This window comes from Procambarus clarkii, chromosome 23 (genome assembly GCF_040958095.1).
Source record: "Procambarus clarkii isolate CNS0578487 chromosome 23, FALCON_Pclarkii_2.0, whole genome shotgun sequence".
NCBI classification, from domain to species: Eukaryota; Metazoa; Arthropoda; class Malacostraca; order Decapoda; family Cambaridae; genus Procambarus; species Procambarus clarkii.
In genome coordinates, this window is record NC_091172.1 from 26,219,309 (window position 1) to 26,241,768 (window position 22,460).

Consider the following 22,460-nt stretch of genomic DNA (forward strand, 5'->3'; position numbering starts at 1 on the left):
TGCTTAACTGTCTCAAGTGAACAGCTCCTTAAACTAGAAGATTAACATCTGTCAACCCTTAAAAGCTTACGTTATCTTGCGGGTGCAAACTGGTGGAATCTTTTAAGAACAGTATCAATATTTGACAAATAGTGTTTTCCTAACTCAATGTGGGGTTTATTATTCTACACATACTTCTAATGTCTCTCAGGTGTTCACATTCACGTAGATAGTGGTCAAGGCGGTGTCCATCACTCTCACCACAGATTCTGCAACTTCGCTGACCAACTGTTGTTTCCATTCCATATCTCCATGGATATTTGTATCAAAGACGGATTCTCGCTATTACTGATTCTCTCCCGCGGCCACCTCCTCTTCGTCCATAATGATTGGGATTGCCAGCGAGTCTCTCTCTACCGTTCAGCCCAAGTGGTTGGGCAAGAAGAAATGGTAGACAAAGATGGCTTTGAAGTTCCAGCGAGGCTCGATCGAAATAAGATACGTTCCGCTTTTTGACATGACAAACATCTAAGAGAATGATATATAGCTGTCTGTGAAGGAGAAGCACATTCTCCAAGAACAATAGTATAGGGTGAGTGAGAGGGCGTGTCCGACGCAGTCAGGCGCGTCTCAAATGGTTTTCCTGTGAAGAGTGACAAGTGTGTGTAATGAAGCTCTAAGAATGACGACCAGGCCGGCTTGGTGGCGGCGGGGGGCGTCTCCCCTTAAGACCATTGCTGGCTTGGCGCGCACGGGGCTTGTAGTCGTCCTCACCATCGGGGTAATGGTGGCTTACGCTACGCTCTGCTCCTCCAGCGCCCTTCATTATGTACACACCTCACTATATTGTTCTCGGCAGAGTCGCTCGTAGGAACTCCCCAACACTAGGAACTACTGAAACGCGCGCGCGCACCACAAACACCTTCCTCTTACATACACAGTCTTTATAAATGTGTGCAAATGAAATTTAGTAGGAGAGAGGGGGTATTATTATGATTAACATCTTTATTGACAAAATTCGTTTTTTTTAGTTCAGTATTTGAGCTATATATTTCTTAATAAAAATATTATTTTCACCCTCTCCTTCACATCTTTCCTCCCCCTCCTCCATCTCTCTCCCCCCTCCTCCATCTCTCTCCCCCCCCTCCTCCATCTCTCTCCCCCCCCTCCTCCATCTCTCTCCCCCCCTCCTCCATCTCTCTCCCCCCCCTCCATATCTCTCCCCCCCTCCTCCATCTCCCTCCCCCCCTCCTCCATCTCTCTCCCCCCCTCCTCCATCTCTCTCCCCCCCTCCTCCATCTCTCTCCCCCCTCCTCCATCTCTCTCCCCCCCTCCTCCATCTCTCTCCCCCCTCCCCTCCTCTCTCTCTCTCCCCCCTCCCCTCCTCCATCTCTCTCCCCCCTCCCCTCCTCCATCTCTCTCCCCCCTCCCCTCCTCCATCTCTCTCCCCCCACCCCTCCTCCATCTCTCCCCCCCTCCTCCATCTCTCCCCCCCTCCTCCATCTCTCCCCCCCTCCTCCATCTTGGCAATACGTGCAGGTTGCATGAAGGTTTTCCTCCTGATGCCAGCAGCACGAGTGGTGGTGGTGTTGAGAGATGCCACACTCACAGTGGCGCCTCAATGTTCACAATGTGGCACATGTTGGAAGTTATCGATGTCTGCTGTTGGTGTGAGGAAAATGAGAACAATAAACATACGAGTGGAAATGGACTCAGGATGGCAAAGGTGAAGAGTTGTGTTAATGGTGGTATCAAAAGTGTTGCTGTGTTAGCAAAAGTGTGAGGCTTAGTCAAGAGACTTGAGTTTGTGAGCCGAAGTATGTTTGAGAGTTAGTCGCAGTTCAGATAGGTTAGGGTAGATTATGGGAGGGTAAGTTAGAGTACATTAAGTAACATGGGGTTAATGTGTACAAGGTTAGGTTAGGTTGCGGTAGGTTAGTTGAAGATGGGTTATGGATGTCGTGTTTCGGATTTTTCCGTCTGGGATGTGATTACATCGGTCTTCTTTGACGTGCGGGTAGTACCGTGTTGAATATCTGGGAGTGGCTGGAGGATGTGTCGTGGGTGACTGTAGTTTCAGTCAAAAGTGCCAGGGGCCAGATTCACGAAGCAGTTACGCAAGTACTTACGAACGTGTACATCTTTCCTCAATCTTTGGCGGCTTTGTTTACAATTATTAAGCAGTTAATGAGCTCCGAAGCACCAGGAGGCTGTTTATAACAATAACAACAGTTGATTGGGAAGTTTTCATGCTTGTGAACTATTTAATAAATGTAAACAAAGCCGTCAAAGATTGAGGAAAGCTGTACAGGTTCGTAAGTACTTGCGTAACTGCTTCGTGAATCTGACCCCGTTGTTTGGAGGTTTGTACAGCTGGGCGTTTGTTACTCTGGTGCCGATGGTTGGGGTTTGTGGCAAGTCAGCCTGGGGGAGTGACTTTAGTAAAGCGTAAGGGGGTCATTTAGGAGTTTTTCCAGCATCAGTTCAAACGACGTGTATCCAGCAATGGTAGCTGTGTTAGGGCGGATGTCATTGTCTCTAGATGACGATGGGGGTCTCCTCCCCCCCTCCCCTTCCCCCGACACGTGTCACAGTGTCAACAACAACAAACACGAACACAACAGGTGGCGCTGACTTGGGCAACGCTGCACGGGCCAAAAACAAGCGGTTAGGCGTATTTCGAGAAGGATTTCTCTCAGAAACCTAAACAACATCCGTTGGCCAACGTGGCGGCGCGAGATAGTGCTAACCTCACTTCCTCTGAGTAAGTATTTACACACACACGTGTAAATACTTACACGTGTGTAAATAAATACACACGTGGAAGTAAATAAATACACGTACTTACGTGTTGTAGGGTCAAGCCGCGTGGGGTTCCATCTCATGTTGGCTTTCGAATGCATGATAGAGCTGATGAGTTAGCCAAAGAATCTGCCTTCAAAGGAGGAGTTGCTTGTAACATTGGATTACCTGTAAGCAGTCAAGAGCAATAATGCACCAAGAGGGGAGGGAATTGTCAAGGGAAAGCGCCAAGCCATTACGACTATATAGCACTGGGAAGGGGTCAGGATAAGGATTTGGGCTGGGACGGAGGGAAGGAACCAACCACTTGGACGGTCGGGGATTGAACACCGAGCTGCATGAAGTGAGACCGTCGCTCTACCGTCCAGCCCAACTAACACACCAAGAGCTTCAACAAAATCTTGAGACAAAGTAAAATCGACACTAGTTTTTATTTATATATATACAAGAATTCTATACAGGATAGTATTTCTGTCCATCATCATACTATCATGCAAGAAGAGCCACACGTCTATGAATCGTCCAATAAAATCAGCAGACTCCTAGATGTTACTATACGGCACGACTTTGACTCAATTATAAGTATCTCTGGGAATTTTCATTACCTGCTGATGTAGACTTGACCAAATGTAAACTGTGTCAACAGAATTATGCGCACACCCTCCGTCACTATGTGATAGTGCGAAAAGATGCATGAATTCAGAGACAAATCTATAACAGTTGTTCAAGAAATGTGTAAATGTTACTAACTGTAGGTAGCAACTGTGGCTGATAGTAATCTTTCCACAGCTGCCTACTGGTTAAGTGGTGGTGTTAAGGATAAACATTAATTATGACACTAGCTCTCCACATGTAAGTTGCTAATTTCCTTTTAGTATACACACACACACACACACACAAACAAATTTACCTGCTACATAACTTGATAGCAAAAAGTTGTTGTTTATTATATATTCAAAAATAATTATAAAAGCATCTATTGTTGATGTAACACACACATATAATCTTTAATGACAATTACATTTTCTAGAGTGAAAACAGGACGCAGATGACATGTAAGGTTAGAATAGTGGTGTGTTGACATGTGGTAATATGGGGAGTGTAGTGATGATAAACAACAGATAAGGGCCTTCTTGGAAACTAGAGTGTTTGGCAGGAATGACCTGGAGATAAGCAAGTGCACTGCTTAAAAGCCAAGAATTTTGAACATTCAGAATAATACTAAGAGAATGGAGGAAGCCTGTTTGATAAATGGGTACTTGGAAAGCATGTCACATAACAGCAGAGAGATTCAGGTTGCATTTTATATGTTTATTAATCACTCGTATATTGAGTAAATATTGAGTAAAGTGAAGCTACATATTATACATTACACACTATGTAATTATACACATTATGTATAATGTGTAATACACATTATGTATAATGTGTAATACACATGTATAATGTGTAATACACATTATGTAATATTGGTAATACAAACGTCTACCTGTCTGCCTACCTGTTGACGGTTTCGGGTATCCCGCGGTCCGGTACCTGATTAGGCCTCTTGGTTGCTGGTTTCATCAACCAGGCTGTTTGACGCGGCTGCTCGCAACCTGACATACGGGTCGCAGCCTGATTTATCAGGTATCCTTTGATGGTCCTTGTCGAGGTCACATTTGAACACTGCAAGAGGTCGGTCAGTTATGCCCTGAATGTGTAGGGGAAGAGTGTTGAAAAGTCTTGAGCCTTTGATGTTGATGAAGTCCTACAGCCACAAAGCTTTTTTTTTATACCTGAATTTACCCGAGGGCCACTAACACAAGTGGCCTCGACGAGGACGCAGTTGGCGGCTTGTCAAAGGTCCCCTCATTTGCCCTAATGATCTTTTCAGTTGGATTTTAAAATTTAACAAGAGTTTTGGCATTGACGACTTTGGCGAGTATGTGGTTCCATGGGTTTTTACCTCCGTCGGCGAAAAAACATTGTCATTCTGAGTCTTACATTGTGGCCTGTTGAGCTTGAAACCGTTGTTCCTTGTTTGTTACATCTGACCTTTTGAAGAAATTTTCTTGATCGACATCCCCCAAGTTGTTCAGTAATTTAAAAGTTTCAATGAGATCTGCCCTGTCATGCCTGGTTTGCAGTGTAACTTAATTACACTCAAGGCTTGCAACAGATCTTGTATTAAAGAGGACATGTTGTGTGTTGTGGACGCATGCTCCGACACACTACACACCGTCAGACAATGCATTTGACTAAATGAAGGCAAAATGCTATTCTCCTTCCCTGCTGCTCAAACTCCACACAATTGCTGTGAGATTTTTTATTTAAACTAATTCTCTACTCTTATGATGATTTACAACTTTAATATTGTTACTAAAATGAACTACAGGCAATATAGCTTTAAACATAAGTTAGACGTGAGTGGATACATCAAATAGCTAACAAATCTAGTACCAAATAATAATAATATTATAATTATTATAAATAAAGTTAAGACATTGAAACCTGTAACCCTCACTCACCCATGCCCAACCACTTGGGCTGGACGGTAGAGCGAGTCTCGCTTCATGCAGGTCAGCGTTCAATCCCCGACCGTCCAAGTGGTTGGGCACCATTCCTTCTCCCCCCCCCCCCTCCCTTCCATCCCAAATCCTTATCCTGACCCCTTCCCAGTGCTATATAGTCGTAATGACTTGGCACTTTCCCCCTAATAGTTCCCTTCCCTTCTCTTCACTCACCCCACGTGAACTCCAAACTCGCCCCTCCACCATATCATGCATTTTGTCCTAACTTGCTGATTTTTCAACCAACTAACTTTCTTATAGTTGCACTTCCATCAAACCCACACTATCCATCTCCATCACAACCTGCACACCCGACAAACAACTTGCCAGCCCCACCCATCCATATGAATACCCAGCCCATGTAGTACTCTATCCAAACTCTAATCAACCCTCATGCACTCTCTCACTCTCACCCCACACCCTCTCACCCCACACCCTCTCACCCCACACCCTCTCACCCCACACCCTCTCACCCCACACCCTCTCACCCCACACCCTCTCACCCCACACCCTCTCACCCCACACCCTCTCACCCCACACCCTCTCACCCCACACCCTCTCACCCCACACCCTCTCACCCCACACCCTCTCACCCCACATCCTCTCCCTCTCACCCCACACCCTCTCACTCCACACCCTCTCACACTCACCCCACACCCTCTCACTCTCACCCCACACCCTCTCACTCTCACCCCACACCCTCTCACTCTCACCCCACACCCTCTCACTCTCACCCCACACCCTCTCACTCTCACCCCACACCCTCTCACTCTCACCCCACACCCTCTCACTCTCACCCCACACCCTCTCACTCTCACCCCACACTCTCCCACTCTCTCACTCACCCCACACCCTCTCACCCAACACTCTCCCACTCTCTCTCTCACTCTCACCCCTATGCAACATGGCAACTATAGATAGTTATGTAGTCAGCAGGGAGTGTTGCTGATATTCAAGTTGGTAGTGCTGATTGAACATACAGTATTTAGGAAGTTGACATGCACAGTTAAAATGCATATATCTACACGTGTTAGTGTTTAGTAATACAGCACAGTATACAGTACTACTTAAGTGGCTGGGTGATGAAAATACTACATATGAATTAATATAATATTGTGGTTCTATCTAAAGATTTTTTATTTTTTTCTGGGAGAGGCAGGTTCACTATACAGTACTGTATTTATAGAGCCATAAAACTTAGTTCATACCACATACATTGTATAAGGGTCCTGTAGCACAGTGAGCTTCAGCCTCTGATCATAATCGAGGGACCCAGATTCAAGCCCCAAGCAGGACAGAAACGCTTATATGCATTTCCTTTCACCCGATGCCACTGCTCGCCTTCTAGTAAAATAGATACCTGGGAATTGGATAATTGTTGTGTGTTGTATCGTGAAGGTCAGTAGTTGGCTTGGAGGGGGGGGGGGGTAGACCTTGGTAAGCCACAGTACAGGCTTCCTGTACCCGTCAACGGGAATTGTGTGTACAATTTTTATTGGTGGCCTTCAACCTAAATCCCACATACTAATAAAGATTTTTGTGTGTATTTAAGTGCTGCTTAAAACTGACAGTCTGTTTTGTTTTTATTTGCAGTGATGGAATGGTGGATCATTCTCATCATAGTTGCGGTGTGCATCATTGTCACGCTGATCCTCGTTGGAGTCGGCACATATGGTTGGGAGTAAGTGTTGCAACGCTCCAGTTTTTGTGTTCATGATATTGATCTTCCCAGTGTTGTACAATATATTCATAATTTTGCACAATTATTGTCACCAAAACATTTCTCGTTTACTGTAGCTCTGTTATAGCCTTGAGAGAAGACCCAACTTTTTATTGAATTTAAATTTCTTTTTACATTTGATTTTGATTATTTTTAGGTTTGGTATTCAATATATTTCGTTTCAGATAGTGTTATTAAAATTTAATAATTGTTGTTATAAAAGTTTACATTTTATATGAAAATAGCATAAGATTTTCAAATTACTGTATTAGATTTATTTGCAATATTAATGTAGTACTGTATAATAAATCTTGGAACACATTGAAACTATCTGGAAAGTTTAGAAAGCATATATTTAGTAAGGATACTAAAGGAATGGAAAGTTAAGAAATATTTTAATTCCTATTCAGAGATAACTGTGAAGTCGGGTAATTCCTCTCACGTTCCTTTAAAGCTAGAGGAACAAATTTCCTTAATTAACATTGAATACAGTATTTATATACAATTACTGTAATGCATAACTATTCCATTATTAATATTAATCGTGCACTTTTCATTTGTGCCAGATTCTTGTAGTTTAATTGCACATACAGTACTGTATTAAGATACTGTATCTTCAACATAAAAATTGTAACACAGTTTAAGAGGGATTTTGCATTCATAAATATAATGCTGGCCTAATGAAATTGGATGGTTGTGGATTTAACTTTCTTTTTATGTAAAGATTTCCTTGATATTATTATCATCAATTAGAATTTATTTGTAATACTAAATTATGAAAGCAGTGGGAGCAGATACAGTATGAGAATATTGATGCCAATCATATGTATTATATTTTCTGAGAGAGCCCCCTCAGTAGCTTTCCTATCTTATGTGGTCGTACTGCCAAGACTTTGTTTATCACACCAAGCTTCTTAAGCTTAAGCCAGGACCAGAATCCGCCTCTCCCCATGAGGTGATGGGAGCTTGAGGGGAGGGGGGGGGATCAGAAATCAACCCAAAATCAAGAAAAAATCCATCAGAAAGGATTGGATTTTTGCAATTCTTTCTGGTGCACAACAAAACTGCTTGAAGAAAATTAGGAAAACAATGCAAACAACCATTGCTGTAGGGAAAATCCCTTAACCTTAATGCATAATGCCACCACCAGATTCCATCTGAGGCCACCTGAGGTCTAAACCAGCTGGACCCATTACCTACCTCACACTTTTAGCTGGATGGGTTTGGATTTTGTTGGAATGCTTGTTGTTCAAAGGATCATTGGTTTGTTAGGTTTTGTATATATCACAATTGTGTTTTTTGCCAACCACATTGCTTTTTTCCAAGTTTTATATTTGGCTCTGACCGGGTCTAGTGTTATTTTCCCTGGGCTTGTGGAAGTGACTCCATGAACCTTGCATTCAGGAAGTGTGTGAGATTTGTTCTTTGCTGTGGGGCCTGTTCATGGTAAAAGAACTGTATGACTGTGTTAGTGCTCATGAAAACCATGCCTATTATGCTTGGCCCTACTACGGGTGTGTTAGGGCCTTTTACTGATATTCAAGCAAAGGCCAAGCTTGAATTGTGTGTGTGATTTTTTGTACATGTGGCTTCATACATACACACATACACCCTCCTTTGTAGAGTGGTCCAGGTTGGAGTTCAATGTTACCATAGACAAGATGCTTCAGCTGCATCCAGTTTAGTACCTGACTGTAATTTGAAGTTCCTCAGGATGTGCTACTGTATTTTTAAACACCAGTGGTCAATCCTGTAAAGTCGGTCATTAACCTTATTGGGTTCAATAATCCTTTCACACGTGATTAGCCATTTGTCGGTACTGCACTATGGTTTTGGCCATGCCACCTTCTTGAGGGCTGTTATCAGGCAGTAATGTTGCTTGACTGGCCATACAGTATATGTTTATATATAATACAGTATTAGCCTATAATATAGGCTCTTGTCTTAGCCACTTTTGCCAAGTATTTACCAGCTGCTTCTGCGACTTCTACCTCTGGCAAGTGGCTGGTTCAGCAGACTTCCATTGACTTGGCTTCACAGGCTCTGTTGTCAGTTTGAATTCCTCCAAAGTTTTATACTAAAACACCAAATGCATTGATTGGCACAGGGCTGGTGATGGCAGCATTGAGAGGTGCGATCTTGGGTATTAGACTTGGGCTAGGGGATGTACTACCTCTTGACTTGATTCCATCATCTCTTCAGGATCACTCTGGGAGTTCAGCTCTCCATGGCTCAAGTGCTTGCTCTATTCTCACCTACTCTAGTGGAGATGTACCCTCTTTCCCTGATCTTTTCTTCTGCAGAAGTGGAGGGTCTAGGGTGATTTAGGATTACCAAATTGAGGGTCTTTGATTGCCTTTTGACCCTCTTTGGAGTTTGGTTCATAGCCCCAGATGCACCATCTGAATAAAGTCAGTTCATTGCCTGGATTGGCACTCTTTGCACAGTTTGTATTGTCTCATAATCCCTTAATCATAACCCATGGGTTTAGGATCCTTTCCATTTTGTTTCTGGAGTGCTGCATGCTACAGCTCTCGTCTTGATAGCCTTGTATGGATTATTTGCCTTGTTGACTTAAAATATTCTAATTTTCTTCAAGTTGTGGTGTATTTTGTTGCCCCCATTTTTTAACCTTCTGCTTTGTATTGATCTCTGATCTACAAGTTTTCCTTATCTTGTAGAGTGAGCCAGATTCTGGTACTGGCTTTTGTTAGACAGGTCTCAGGTCTGGTGTGATTCAATGAAGCTTATTAGCACTGAAGCTCGGGGAGATAATGGGAACTATCAAAAATGGAAGCAAGTAATATCTTGTGCCTTCACAAGAAGGCACCAAGCAGGGATAAAAAAAAAAAGTTTGAATACATTCAACTCTTGGTTTATTGTGATGTAATATTATATTTAAAAGATTATCAACATGTTAAGAAAATTGGTAAAATAATATTGTTGCCATATTATGTTTATTTATTATAACACTTTTTTTCCCTCTACAGCCAAATCAAGGTGTTCCAGTATAAACTGAACCTCGATCTGGAATTACCAGTTGGCCTTGTAAGTTGACGAATTTTATCTTTCTTCTGTAGTGCTACACAATGACAGAGCTTAAATAATGTTTGAAACATTTCACACTTGAAGCGATGAAAGTGGCCTATGGTTGTTTATAATTGCTAATATTTCTTAAAGCATTTAATTTAGGCTTATCCCCAACCAGCCTATGTCCATCACCATAACCCAGACTGTTCATCCTGCAAGTCTGGGTGAGGCTAGCCCTAAGTGTCTGACTTTGAACAGACACACACACAGACATTCTCTCTCTCTCATAGGTGCTTGCCCTATTCAACGTTAATACATATAATTTATATACAATTAGTATTTCAATTTTGATGTAGTTATCTAATTTATGTAACTGACGTGAGTTAAATTAAATTTTGTTGCGACTGTACAGTATACTTACTCGTTATTGTAGGAAAGTGAAAGACTTTTAGATGACTAATTCCTGTCGTCTTTTTCTCAGGACCCTAATGATAGAAGCTTCCATCCTGCCGTGGTTGAAGGCAAAACACCATGGTACAAGAACATCCAAATACTTAGAGAAAAGAAAATATCAACAAGCACTACCACTTCCAACACTTCGGAGGAACAAGATGTAAGTAATAAATTGTTATTCACTAGTCTCTACCTGTTGCTTCAGGTACAGTATTTAGAACTGGAACTTGCATACAGTAATGTCTCGCTCAAGACCTTAACCCATTCATGTTATATTTTTATACGTTGACTTCACAGTGTGACTCTCAGCTTATACACATATTCATCATTATATATGGGATGTTATAATGACAAAATATATATATATATATATATATATATATATATATATATATATATATATATATATATATATATATATATATATATATATATATATATATATATATATATATATATATATATATTGTAACCTTGTACTGTAACAAACTAGGCTGTTGTAAGAATTATCCAGAGTGGTTTATCGACAAAAGAGAATGGGAAGCTGAGCCGCATGGTGACCTGACCCCCAGGGGAATTCGCGGTGGAAATAACCAACGCTTTGTTCATAGCTGCGTAAAATTAATCATCCTATAGTATTCAGTAATTTAGAGAAAATTAGCCTTTATTCATTTTGCATTAAAATTGTATTGTATAATAGTACTGGATACAATATCAAGAGTATTCTAATTATTGAGTTTAAGTCACCATCAGTGACGTCACGAATCAGATCTAACTTTTGAGGCGGAGTGACCGGCGGTCATAGGTCATCAGGGGTTGACAGGTCTACTATTTCTCAAAGTTTTAATAACCATTTTTGTGATCGGGAACAGCTCTGCCGTTAGATGTTGGTAATTTAATTCAGTAAAATAATTCAACCAGTCTGGATCAATTAAGTACAACAGAGTTTAATTGTTATAACTTAAACCTTGCTAAAGTAACTGGGTAAGCGATGCGGAACAATACAATACTCTGTCTGGGGTAGTCCAGACAAGGAAAAAATCAGTGTGAATACGGGAGCAGCTGGGAGAGGTCAAACATCTTACCTCTCCCCAAGACATCTAGCTGGTCGCCCAAGGTATAGTTGCTATGGTTATGTATAGAAATAGTCTTCTCATTTGCCATTCAGGTCAAGTAGGGAGTGTTAAAGTGATAGGGAGTGAACACATTTAGATTTTGTTTTAGTTTTCTTTTAATAAATTAAATTTGTTATTAATTTGCATTTTATTGTTTCCATTTGGTTATGTGTAAACTTGTCCTGGTCACGTGGTCCACACGAGGCAGAGTTGTATTGGGCGCCGATTCTAACATCGAATCGGAATCATCATTACCGTGTAATTTATTCCACACTCAAGGTCATCGTTTATAGTGGGGATCAAGCCCCTAGGTTGATTAATTAGCGTGATCGATCCAGACCTCGATCATTGCTCTTGTATGTTTCCTGATATTGGAGGATTGCTGTCAGTTGACAGCTGAGAAATTTATGAAATATGAACATGTTCATTATGATGTTGGACTATTATTTGTCAAATTTTATTAGTTAGGTTAGCTTTTGTTTGTGGCATGAGTTGAATTGTGGGTTTGGATACTAAACCTCGTGAATTTTAACAAATTAACAAGGTTTACTAAGTGCTTGTGCGGGGGGGTTGTAACAAACTAGGCTGTTGTAAGAATTATCCAGAGTGGTTTATCGACAAAAGAGAATGGGAAGCTGAGCCGCATGGTGACCTGACCCCCAGGGGAATTCGCGGTGGAAATAACCAACGCTTTGTTCATAGCTGCGTAAAATTAATCATCCTATAGTATTCAGTAATTTAGAGAAAATTAGCCTTTATTCATTTTGCATTAAAATTGTATTGTATAATAGTACTGGATACAATATCAAGAGTATTCTAATTATTGAGTTTAAGTCACCATCAGTGACGTCACGAATCAGATCTAACTTTTGAGGCGGAGTGACCGGCGGTCATAGGTCATCAGGGGTTGACAGGTCTACTATTTCTCAAAGTTTTAATAACCATTTTTGTGATCGGGAACAGCTCTGCCGTTAGATGTTTGTAATTTAATTCAGTAAAATAATTCAACCAGTCTGGATCAATTAAGTACAACAGAGTTTAATTGTTATAACTTAAACCTTGCTAAAGTAACTGGGTAAGCGATGCGGAACAATACAATACTCTGTCTGGGGTAGTCCAGACAAGGAAAAAATCAGTGTGAATACGGGAGCAGCTGGGAGAGGTCAAACATCTTACCTCTCCCCAAGACATCTAGCTGGTCGCCCAAGGTATAGTTGCTATGGTTATGTATAGAAATAGTCTTCTCATTTGCCATTCAGGTCAAGTAGGGAGTGTTAAAGTGATAGGGAGTGAACACATTTAGATTTTGTTTTAGTTTTCTTTTAATAAATTAAATTTGTTATTAATTTGCATTTTATTGTTTCCATTTGGTTATGTGTAAACTTGTCCTGGTCACGTGGTCCACACGAGGCAGAGTTGTATTGGGCGCCGATTCTAACATCGAATCGGAATCATCATTACCGTGTAATTTATTCCACACTCAAGGTCATCGTTTATAGTGGGGATCAAGCCCCTAGGTTGATTAATTAGCGTGATCGATCCAGACCTCGATCATTGCTCTTGTATTACTGGTCTGGTGGTGGCAGCAGAGGTGACTCTAGGGTTTTGTTCAGAGCTTAGGTCACGTCATACTGGGTGTAGAATCCTAAGTCGGTCAATCGTCTTAGGACCACGTGGCGTGGAGTTGGCTTTGTTAAAAGTTTTGGAGTCCCTTGGTTTAGAAATAAAAGTAAGAATACGGGTAGAGGGAGTAGAAAGAAGGAAGTAAAGAGAGAGGAACCCAAACCCGTGTTACAGTACAATAAAGTGAACAACATAAAAAAAGGGGGTGGTAGGAGAAGTGAACACTCATACATACTGTATTCAGAGTTGAATGACAAGTTTTTCTCTTGAATGCTCTGTATTCCCGAGGCTATGGGTCCCTACAATTGCACCAGAGGTGCAATTACCCCTGTATATATGTATGTATGTACCACCTCTGGTGCAATTGTAGGGACCCATAGCCTCGGAGAAGGGAATACAGCGCATTCAGAGCATTCTGTATATAAAATCTCTCTCGGGCTAAAGTGCTTTAGACTTGTGTGTTCAGCAGTAGTTAGACTGGGTGTAAGTCAAGCTGATGAAGATGTACCATAAGTTGAAAATGCTTCATGTTGATTCCCTATTCATTGTGGTTATTACGCACATTAATGATCAGTGTTTTTTGCAATATTTACATACAATATTAGGTACTTGTTTTTACCGTATAATTTAATTTATAGATCCTACTTATTACAAGTATTCATATCTTAATATTTTATTAGTTTTTTAATTAATTAACATTACTTAATTGTTTTCTATGCAACTTCTCATTTGACTTTCTGCATTGCAATGTATTTCATCCTGTTATCCTTTGGAAGACCTTTCTTGTAAGTGTTCTAGCGAGTCTTTACAGAAGCTTTAGCATGATGAAGCATTCAACAAGTTGACTTAGAGTCCATGATTAGGCTTGAACAAACTTTCATTTCCATCAAGAAACGCCCGACAGTTTATCTTACCGAACACTCCGAATATTCTTTTGAGTAAATAATGAATTTTGTAAGCATATGTTGATTTTTTTGGAGCTTTGGAGATTAAGAAATTTATATTTAACAATACAATATATTTCATATTTGCCAATGAAAGCTTATTGAATAGAAATGAAGGCATGCTCTTGTTGGTTTAGAATCATACAGTGCTCTCTGTTGCTTTTTTGTAGAAGAATTAGAACAACTAATTTTGTGCTGGTATTATTTTGATTTGGTAGGCACATAATGAGCATGAAATTATTTGTATGCTTTATAAAAGAAACTTGCTCTTATAAGATTCTCACCCCAGACATAAGGCTGCATGCAAGAAATACATTTTATGTACAATTTTAACAGATGCTTTAGCTTCACGTGAGTCTGTATAATATTATTCCTTGTTATACGTATTCCAATATCTTGGGTAATTAAGGCGGAAGGCCAAGTGACTTGTTCAGTCATTGCAATAAAAAAAAATTAGTGGCTCAGGCTTCCAAAATGCTTTGAGGCTAAAAGCAGCTATTTCATTGTTTTATTTATAATTCTTGAATTGTTTCAAGAGCAAAATTTTTATTGGTGCAGCTGGGTTTAAATACTAAATATAATTACAATGAATTCTGGCTCGAATGTGTTGAGGGTTTCAGACCCTTTCAGTACAGTACTTCTGATCGTAACTGTTATTGCCACAATATTTGTACTAGTGGAAAGAATGAAACACGTCGGTAAATCTTTGGACCAGAGGAGTAACATTATAACCATATGGTAGGTTACCTCAGGCACAAGCATTGCTAACTGGACCACGATTAGCTTAAAAGTAACACAACCAGAAGTCCTCCTAAACTTACAAGGAGTTTGGAGGCACTGAACTGATACCAAATTAAATTTGAATGTTACCCACCCACACACTGTGGTGTTGTCAATGAAGTTCTTATAAATATATAATGTTTTTGTGACATACACACATTTGTTGTTGAACAAGACGCATAATTCGAACACAGTTCGAGCACCAAGTGAAAATTTAACAAATTGCATCACATTTTCCCCATAAACACCCATTACAAAATTCTAAATGCCTGCCTCCCAAATTTTTTTTTAATTTTTTTGCTAAACTAATTTCTTCATCTTGATCTTTGTTACACAAGGTAGCCACAAGATGCATTAATCCTTATCACTTGCTAGCCATTTAGAGGTTATGTTAGCAGTGTGAGCTGCATAGTGGCTAGAAAATGAGTTTATTCCATCTATCGTGCAGCCTGTTTTCCATCTCTCAAGCCTTACACTCTGCTAGCTTTAGCAGGGGACCTGACAACTAAGTGGACAGTGTTCGGGATTCATAATCCTAAGGTTCTGGGTTCGATTCCCGGCAGAGGTGGAAACTAATGGGCAGAGTTTCTTTCACGCTGATGCATCTGTTCACCTAGCAGTAAATAGGAACCAGGGTGTCAGACAGCTGCTACAGGTTGCCTCCTAGGGGTGTGTAACAAAAAGGCAGTCTGGTCGAAGACCGGGCCGCAGGGACGCTAAGCCCTGAAATTATCTCAAGATAACCCCCCCATGTGTGTATATTTGTGCATAAACAATAAACTGTTGTTACCTTTGGAGATGCAGTTATTAACTCTGTTAATGGAATGAATGTGTTGTAGACTGAAAAACATTCCTTAATTTAGATGTTTAGCAATTAGAGTATTTAGTGGGGAAAGGTTGAATGCAAATTTCATGAAATATTGGCTTAATGGATTTGCATCTGGCAAATACTGTCAGAAATAATAACTAATTGCGGCATATATGTCGTCAATTGCTTAGTAAGATAAGTGCTCACTGCATATTGTCTAGAGAGCAGTAAATGTTATTTTCAGGATACCATGCTTATTATATACTGTACAAGTAAACGTGCAAAAAATCCTAAAAACAAATAATGTAGAGTGAAAGATGAAAATAGAAAATTATGAAAAAAATTGTTTATTCGATAGGAGCCAACTCAATTTTTGGTCTTGCAGTTATGCCTCCGTGATGCTGAAAGATAAGGGACTATCAACATGTCTGATTAATTGGTTAGGAGACTAATAATCTTATCTATGTTCATGAAAATCAATAGTGATCTTACTACCAAACTTTACATACCAGTATAAAAATAAAAAATAAACAAAGTTTTCTAACTGAAGTACTGTAATACTTTTTTTTTTTTTTTTTTTTTTTTTTTTTTTTTTTTTTTTTTTTTTTTTTTTTTTTTTTTTTTTTTTTTTTTTTTGAGATATATACAAGAGTTGTTACATTCTTGTACAGCCACTAGTACGCGTAGCGTTTCGGGCAAGTCCTTAATCCTATGGTCCCTGGAATACGATCCCCTGCCGCGAAGAATCGTTTTTTCATCCAAGTACACATTTTACTGTTGCGTTAAACAGAGGCTACAGTTAAGGAATTGCGCCCAGTAAATCCTCCCCGGCCAGGATACGAACCCATGACATAGCGCTCGCGGAACGCCAGGCGAGTGTCTTACCACTACACCACGGAGACTGCGAACTGTACTGTACTGTAATTGTACTGTACTGTACGAATCAAAATCAGGAAAGCTGGCTATTTGTTGAGTCAAATGTAGATGACTGTAGCATAAGAAATGTGCACAATAAAATGGCTAAAATTAGCAACCATTTACCTAAAATGGTCAAATGTACAAAATTTTGGTTGGTTTGTTTAATTGTAATCCATGAGACATGGAAAATGTGCCATATAGATTATTTAAACTGCACAAAATATCAAGCAAGGCGGCATAATTTTTATGTATATACTGTACAGAAATTTCATTGGTAGTCAATTCACAAACTCGTTTTTTCTGGTTGAGATCTGAAAAATGTGTGCTTGATCGAGATCCCAAGCAACCTAGGTTCCATCAGCCTGGGTAACAAATAAGTGGCTCCAGATTTAACCGTGTATATCATGTGAAGGGTATTAACAAAATCATGAAGTTTTTGTTCAATAGTTGTTTTACATTTATCTACAGTACTATTAAGTCAAAATACTGTCATAAATGTTATTGTATAAATTGAAGGGTGTTTACTCCAGACAATAGCACAGCTGTTTAGTCCCCCTGCACAATTTTGTTTTTAGAATAGAGTAGTTAATTGTACATTTTCATTCTTTGAGTTAAGCTGATGCACTGGTTACTGCATTGCACAGAGGAAAAGGTGTATCTGGGTTACATCCTGCTTTTAAAATTTATGTTTGATATTAATGTGATGAAAGGCATATTCAGTACATGAAGACTTGCCCTCAACAATGAAGAAGAAATGCCTTCCTTGCTGAAAATCAAGCAATAACATTTTCTTGTTTAATGAAGCTGCAGATTTTAAATGTTTTTGATAGGTTAAATAATGACACTCTTCATCCTAAGTAAAGAATTAGAATATAATAGCCTTTGATTACAAATATAGGACATTACTTATGAATAAATCAATATACTAGGAATGATTACTTTGTTATACTACAGTATATAAATTTTAGATCATCATTAACTTTAGTGCATCATTACTGAAATGTTGATACTATTCAGCTCATAAAGCCGGGAAGTGAACGTCAAGGCCGCAACTTATCGGGGGATTCTGGAACGTCTGAAGGTGACCCGGGCGACTCCTCGGGCTGCTCAGTGGGAGGCGAGTCCGATTCATCATCTGGGAGTGATCGTGTTCACCAGTCTTCTGATTCAGGAACAGTTCAGGAGGTAATTAAGATCAACTTTTCAAGAATTGTTGTTTTTGTCATCCCCCAGAATATATTAGTTGGCCCTTCTCGGCTAATAGATCCTGAAGTATGCAAGATGAGATTATAATATAATAGTATGACTATATAGTATGACTATAATGTGATTATAACATTATTAAATATGCTACAGTAATATGCTCCCCATCCTACTCTCCCAGTCTTCCCTCTCAATCTCCTCACCTCACTTGCACTTTCCCATCTCTCTCTTTCTCATGCCTTACCCTATCTCCTCTCTCTCCTATCTCCTCTTCCTTCCCCTCTCTCCTTGTCCCCCCTTCTTTCCCTTCTCTTTTTATCACTCATCTCTATTTTTTCTGTCCTATATATTTACATATAGTAGTTGTACTACTAAATTATTAGAAGATTGATGAGCTAATCAAGCACATTTTGCAGTAATGGTAAGATGTCAGTACTGTATAATAGCCACAGCAAACCTAAATCATAGTTGGATCGTTAGTTTTTCTGTAAAACATTTGGAAAGAAACCACCAGAGTTTAATGCTTATTAATAACTGTACAGAACTGTGTTATTTGTTGTATTTTGTACTTGATCTAATATGTTTTCAGTAAAGAATACCTTGCTTTCAGGAGCCTGGATTCCCAGCTGAAAATAAATGGTCTGGATCGGTGAGGCTGAGAACGCCTGGTCCACCGTATGTCCGGCAAGGAATGCCTGAAAAAGTAAGATTTTATGTAGAGTAAAGCCCTTTATTAATAAATAGAATTACATAAAATTTTATACTAACAGTAAAATTTGTTGATTTATTATGTTGCATTTTCTTCATGGCATATACTGTAACTGTGATCAAGCACACTGAGCTTCTTAATCGTATACTGTTGTCTTAAATATCACAATGTTTTTTCTTTGCTTTTTCTCCTATGTATTTACTGTTATGTGGTTGGTGAATTCTTTTGCACAGTATACATGTTCATCTTAAATATATGAAACATAAAAAGACAAAATAGAATCAATGGCTATCACTTTGATTTCAAATCAAAAATCAAAATTAATCTTGTTCCCCTACTTTTACAGATACCTGATGTGGGAGGATATGTTTCTGTTGGATCTGTTCCTAATTTGGCTGGAGGGATAACAGAAGGACTACTATCTTTACAGCAATCAACTCCAAGTCTTGGTCTTGGGACTTTACCAGAAATGCCTTTAGGAGCTAGACGCACTTCGACTGGATATATTAGCATGCCTGACACTGATGCTGAAGGCATTAACCTACCTTTGGATGTACTTGGTAATTTCACCTTTCCTCATGAGGGGCGAGCACAAAGTGGCTTCCCTGCTTACTCTCGACACAACTTCTCAAGTAAGAAAGGTTCAACACCCGAATTATCACAATATACAAAGGCAGAATCATTGCCATGGCTAAACACAGGATATGTTGCTGTGGCTCAAGCCGACGGTGTGATGAGAGAGACTCCAAGTGCCGGTGGATATGTGGCTCTTGGCGATGGTATCGGTGGCATGAAAAGACAACCTTCTCTTCCTTCACTTCCTTTTGGTATGGACAAATCCATAACTACGCCGGATGAAGATCTTCCACCTGGTGCATACTGCAGGGTTGGTGCTCGTGGTTCACCTGGGCCCCCTCCTGCCTTCTCCACTGGGTATGTCAGTATCACTCAGGACTTACCATCACAGACTACACCAACCATTACCGCCTCTTCTTCAGTTAATAAATCCCCATATGTAACATGTGCAATGGCAGAAGCAATTGCATCACCTAAAAAGGAGCCTGAGAAAGTAAAGACTGACTATGTATCTGTTGGAGAAATGCCAAATGGTTGTTGGGCTCAACCAGTAGTTCCACCCAGCACAAGTGAAGAGAGTCGAGAAGTGACCTCGGCACCACTAGAAGGTTCGCGGGTTAGACCTTCCTTACCAGCTAGACCAAATACATCTGAAACAAACCACAACCGAGCAGGAAATCGGTGGACTCCCTTGGGACCTTCTCTCTCCAAGCAAAGCTCAGGCTATGTATCAGGGAATGTGTCCCAAGAGACATTAGCCTTCCATGATCCTGTTGTTATGTCTCCGAAAAAGCTTTTGGCTCGGAGCCATGAACCTCACTCGGTGGTTTTTTCACCTAATCACAAGTCATCAATGGTGTGAGATGCATTTCATGGTAGTAAATGGTCTTGCCATTTTCAGAATTTAATTATTAACAATTTGATCAGCCATTACATTTTCAGTGCAGTATGAAATGTGTTTAGCAAGACATTTTATAATAAACCTTTGGATTGCTCCAAAGGCAAAGTTACCCTTAATATGGGAACAAACTTCCATTTTTTTCCTCCAAAAACTTGTGCATGAGGGAATGCAAACAATGTTACCAAATGTCAGTGCAGTGATGATCTGATAATGGTTTGGTGAAAACTAATGAGAAAAACTATATCTTTAGTGTTTTCTGTAGTGACACTGGGGATTTATAGTGCAAATCTTGTGAGCTTTGCTAATTATTGATCCCTCTGTTATCAGTGTGGTACACCTTTAGAAAGTACAAAGACTTGCTCTTGGTAGTTGGCGTCAAGCCAGCAGAATGAGATGGAATCTGATCTAAGATGTGTTCACAAGGTAGATATGCTTTTGAACAAAATAGGAAATGAACCTTACTGTTTATCCATCCATAGACATTTATTGGAGATGAGTAGTAACTCAATGAAGAATCTCCAGCATGAAAGCTTCTCTCATTGAAGGAGCTTATATTTAACAGTGTAAATAAGGTTAGAAAATTTGCGTAACTAAAGTGAATTTTTGAAGCTTAAAGCATTATTTTTTACTAGATTGATCATAAAATTGTCACTTTGAGTCATCTGGAAGATTGTTTTGTGGGGATTATTCAGAAAAATTAGAGACATTTTTGAGCCTTGACAATGAGTTGTTTTTTTTAGCTGGCTGTTCACAATGCATTTCTTGCCGACCAATATCCTGCTATGCTCTGGCAAGTGTACACACACACACTCGCGCACTCTCTCTAGAACAAGAGGTACGTATTTCAACACTAGAATGCAGTAAAGGTTGATTCATCTATTTGGTCAGCAAATGTATACTTGGACCTCTGTACACAGATACTAAATACAGTACATACTTGTGTACTGTATAGAGAAAGAAGTCTACAAGAAGTTTCATCTTTACACCATCCTCAGTCTCTGCTGGCAGTTCAGTGTGAACCGCTAATGCTTAGGGTGATTCATATTCAGGCATTAGGATCTGCACGGGAGACAAGTGATGTGTAGTCCAAAGCCGATTATGTCTGCTAAGCTCAGTGCCAAGTAGTTATTCATGTTTTGAGAGTTTAAGCTACACTTCCCAATGCTCAATATGTCTCAGTTTCAATACTCAGTTTGCATATGTATGGGAGAATTCTGGATCCAGTTGCTTATTTTTGTTACAGTGTAGCATCATGTACAAGTATAGAGAAGATTTATTGGTACATCCCATCTTGTCATTTCCTTTAAACAGTATCAGAAAAGATATCATAAAAAGCACCCCATGATTTTTTAATAGTTATGAAAGGTACCATAATGTGAATTATTTCTCATTTAATATAGTGTTTCTAAGCCATGCAATATTAATTTACAAATATATTGTTTCTAATCAAGATACTGTGAGAAACAGGATGGCATGTAAAAAAAAAACTCCACTGTACCTTTGAGAGACAGTGGTGCAATCATGTTGTGTTTAAGATTGTTTATTGCATGTTTCTTACTTGTTATCTGTTCTTGTATATTGTGTATGTTAACTTCCTGCCCAATGTTTACACATTACAACTTCCTGCCCATAATCACTAAAACTGTCATCGTTCATGTACCTCATCAGCTTGGTTTTGACCGCACATTCATGAAAATCAAAACTATTGTCCAACCCAACTTTATCGTAGTGTAGTCGGACATTCATATATATAACTTTTCTTATACCCAATCAGTCACCACAGTTGAACCGATCCATAATAGAAGCCAACATAAAGTGCATTGGAATGCTACCCTGTGATACATCATCAATATCTGCTCAAGGTTCAGTGTCCTAAGTGTGTCCTATAGTTTCTCCCAAAGCAGGGAGGGAATAATCTATACAAATAACCGATAACGTTCATCTTTGCTGCACATCAACACACGCACACATACATTCGTTAAATTTAGGATTTTATGGACATACATTCTATAATATTAGGAAACTGTCAAGTTTATTATTTCAGCATACTGTAACAAATTTGAGAGGTATATTGTATGAAGTATTGTTTAAGAATGAAATCTTGTAACCCATGATAATTTTTCACTTCAATTTGTAAAAAAAAATATAATAAATATATATATATATATATATATATATATATATATATATATATATATATATATATATATATATATATATATATATATATATATATATATATATATATATATATACATATATATATATATATATATATATATATATATATATATATATATACATATATATATATATATATATATATATATATATATATATATATATA

The 22,460-nt window shown here is 39.2% G+C and overlaps 1 protein-coding gene across 5 annotated transcripts in view; it reads left to right on the plus strand.

The window, feature by feature from the left end:
* The window catches only part of LOC123763919 (cytokine receptor), a 254,826-nt gene extending 233,200 nt beyond the window's left edge, over positions 1 to 21,626 (plus strand). For all 5 annotated transcript variants that reach the window (XM_069329998.1, XM_069329999.1, XM_069330000.1 and 2 more), the window contains 6 exons: positions 6,927 to 7,014; positions 10,044 to 10,101; positions 10,565 to 10,696; positions 17,742 to 17,909; positions 18,538 to 18,630; positions 18,983 to 21,626. In XM_069329998.1, coding sequence (XP_069186099.1) covers positions 6,927 to 7,014; positions 10,044 to 10,101; positions 10,565 to 10,696; positions 17,742 to 17,909; positions 18,538 to 18,630; positions 18,983 to 20,074 — 1,631 coding nt within the window. In that variant the 3' untranslated portion in view covers positions 20,075 to 21,626. The remainder of the gene's footprint in view (positions 1 to 6,926; positions 7,015 to 10,043; positions 10,102 to 10,564; positions 10,697 to 17,741; positions 17,910 to 18,537; positions 18,631 to 18,982) is intronic.
* The last annotated feature ends 834 nt before the right edge of the window (positions 21,627 to 22,460 follow it).